The 2,536-nt window shown below is 42.9% G+C and overlaps 1 protein-coding gene across 1 annotated transcript in view; it reads left to right on the top strand.

Moving 5' to 3' along the window:
- barhl2 (BarH-like homeobox 2) overlaps positions 1-2,172 on the top strand; it is a gene marked incomplete in the record, with an annotated part of 4,932 nt that extends 2,760 nt beyond the window's left edge. Inside the window, 1 exon segment of the mRNA XM_014023660.1 lies at positions 781-2,172. Within this exon segment, the coding sequence (XP_013879114.1) occupies positions 781-1,081 (301 nt within the window).
- Positions 2,173-2,536: the final 364 nt, after the last annotated feature.

Genomic DNA, 2,536 nt, shown 5'->3' with positions numbered 1-2,536 from the left:
ATTATTATGTGTGTGTCAAAAAATCTACAAAACATAAAATAAGCAATGTTAATTTATTTATAGCTCATAATCAAAAGCATGAGTTGGACGAAAGTGCTGCACAATAAATATATCTCAAACAACATTTTAACAAAACTATGATATTCCAGTTCAATGAAAACAAACCAGATTATATGAATAAAAAACGGTCTGAAAAAGTGAAAAAAAAATAAATCAGAAATAAGATGCATGTAATGAAAAATGTACCAAAAACGCTTGGTTGGATGTTGAAAAAAAAAAGTTATTTTTAAAACTCATGTGTGGATCTCACGCTGACAAATAAGTTAATCTGTTAAATGTTTGAATATATAAAATCATTGCCTAAAACTGTAAATGTCATTTTATGTTTTGCCCTTTCTGGCCTAATTTAAGCCTGATGTATTTGTAAACACATATTAAAGTAATACCTTTTTTAAGATCAAACGTGTTGCATGACTAACCATACAAATAAAATAAATAACTTGTTTTATAAATAGTTATTAAAGAGTTTCAGAATAAAGGCTGAATTATAGGAAAACACAATAATTGATCTTGTGTCAGCTCACAGACACAGGTTGGGATGAACGTGCAGTAAACCGTTCAGCCTGTATGTGTTTGTATTTTTTGCTGCTGTCTGATTAAACCTTCACACACTCGGGCTGCAGTAATTAGGCCTCTGCATACCAATTAAAGATGCGTTCAGGGACTCGGCGCGCAGTGATTCAATAATTCATGCGCTGTGTTTGTGATGTCTGCCTGCAGGACGAAGTGGAAGAGGCAGACGGCGGTGGGCTTGGAGCTCCTGGCCGAGGCGGGGAACTACTCGGCCCTGCAGAGAATGTTCCCCTCGCCCTACTTCTACCACCCGAGCCTGCTCGGCACCGTGGACAGCACCACGGCGGCCGCGGCGGCCGCGGCCATGTACAGCAGCATGTACCGGACTCCCTCCACGCCCCACCCGGGCCTCCAGAGACCCCTGGTCCCGAGGGTGCTCATTCACGGCCTCGGGCCTGGGGGGCAACCGGCGCTAAACCCCCTGCCCGGCACGCCGCACCCGCGATAAGCAGCCCCCCACCCCCTCTTCTCCCCCCCACAACAAAACACAGCAAAACAAAAAAACAGTGAGAGAAACAAACTTTACTGCAGCAGGAGCAGTTTGCAGACAGTTCCCTCCATGAAAGACAAAACCTGAAGGAGGTTTTTAAAAGCCGCTCCTGAAGACTCTCTGTCCCGGTCCAGGTCCAGGTCCAGGTCCAGGTCCAGGTCCAGGTCCGGAAAACACAGGACTCTGCTCATGTCTGATTGTTTGTTTGTTTGTCTTTTGTACAAATACACTGACATTAGCAAATAAACTTATAAAGTTTATTAGATGGAGGAAGAAGTGAATGAATAAAGACGTAATGAGACTAAAATGTTGACGTTTCTGTTCAAACCCGCGACTCTGACACCAAACCCACTGTTTACTTTATTTTTTATTTATTTACCACGTCAGCTCTTTTCTTTTCTTTCTTTTTTTAAGTTGAACAATAAGACCCCCACCTGCCCCCCATCCGGCTTGATCTGCTGGACTTTACTGACCCAAACGGATGGAGGTGAATCATTTGTTCCTCCTGCAGCATATGCTCCTTCTATCGGACGCTATAAGGCGCGAGGGAGGTCACCCCCGCGCGCCTGTCTCTCTCTCGCGCGCGCGCGCGCATGCATATGGATGCGCAGCAGCAACAGCTGATCGGTGGTGGGCTGAATGCTCCTGATGGCCCGGCTTCACTGGGAATGTGGCCCTGGCTCTGCAGCTGTTCACTGGGAAGGCGCAGCAGACAATTAAAAAAAATGGGGGAAGAAGAAGAAGAAAAGCTCGCGTTTCTCAGCGCGATGAGGTTCGGGAGCAAGACGTCTGCAAGAAAAAGTCGCAGGGGTGGGGGGAGTTGTGAGGTGGGGGGTTTAATCTGCCCCCATTCTTAACAGTGAATTTGCTTCAGAAAGTATTTTTTTTAAAGCTCAGATTCAGAGCAGATCCGCGTTTTTTTATTTTTACGTCATTTTTTTTTCGTTTATTTTTTTATTTCTTAAAAAATGTTGTTGTTTACACAATGAAAAAAAAAAAAACGACATTAAAAGTACTCACTGCAATGTCGGGAGAAGTCCTAAACACAACCCGTCCAATTTCTCTCCGAGTTTTTATTCTGTCCTTAAATTAAAAACTGTTTCAACTATTAGCTGCTTTTTCTTTACCTTTTGTAGAGTCTGAACATAGACCAACAATCACAACGTCCACAGCTAATTAAGATGGAGTCGTTATTTATTTATTTTTATTTTAAGGCTCAGATTTGTTGTGTGACTTGTGCAGCATTGTTGACGTTGAGTGCGTACCTGCATTTCAGCACTGCCTTTCATTAAACCCAGGAAAGAACAATAACAAACACGTTCAAACTGCACTGTCTGATACAACTCGGGACAGTCTTTTGTTGTTTATAATTTAACACTTTTTTTGCAGCGAGTGCCTTTAAATCTGATTAAA

This window comes from Austrofundulus limnaeus, unplaced genomic scaffold (assembly GCF_001266775.1).
Source record: "Austrofundulus limnaeus strain Quisiro unplaced genomic scaffold, Austrofundulus_limnaeus-1.0 Scaffold384, whole genome shotgun sequence".
In the NCBI taxonomy this organism is placed as follows: Eukaryota; Metazoa; Chordata; class Actinopteri; order Cyprinodontiformes; family Rivulidae; genus Austrofundulus; species Austrofundulus limnaeus.
This window is presented reverse-complemented; position numbering and strand designations above follow the sequence as displayed.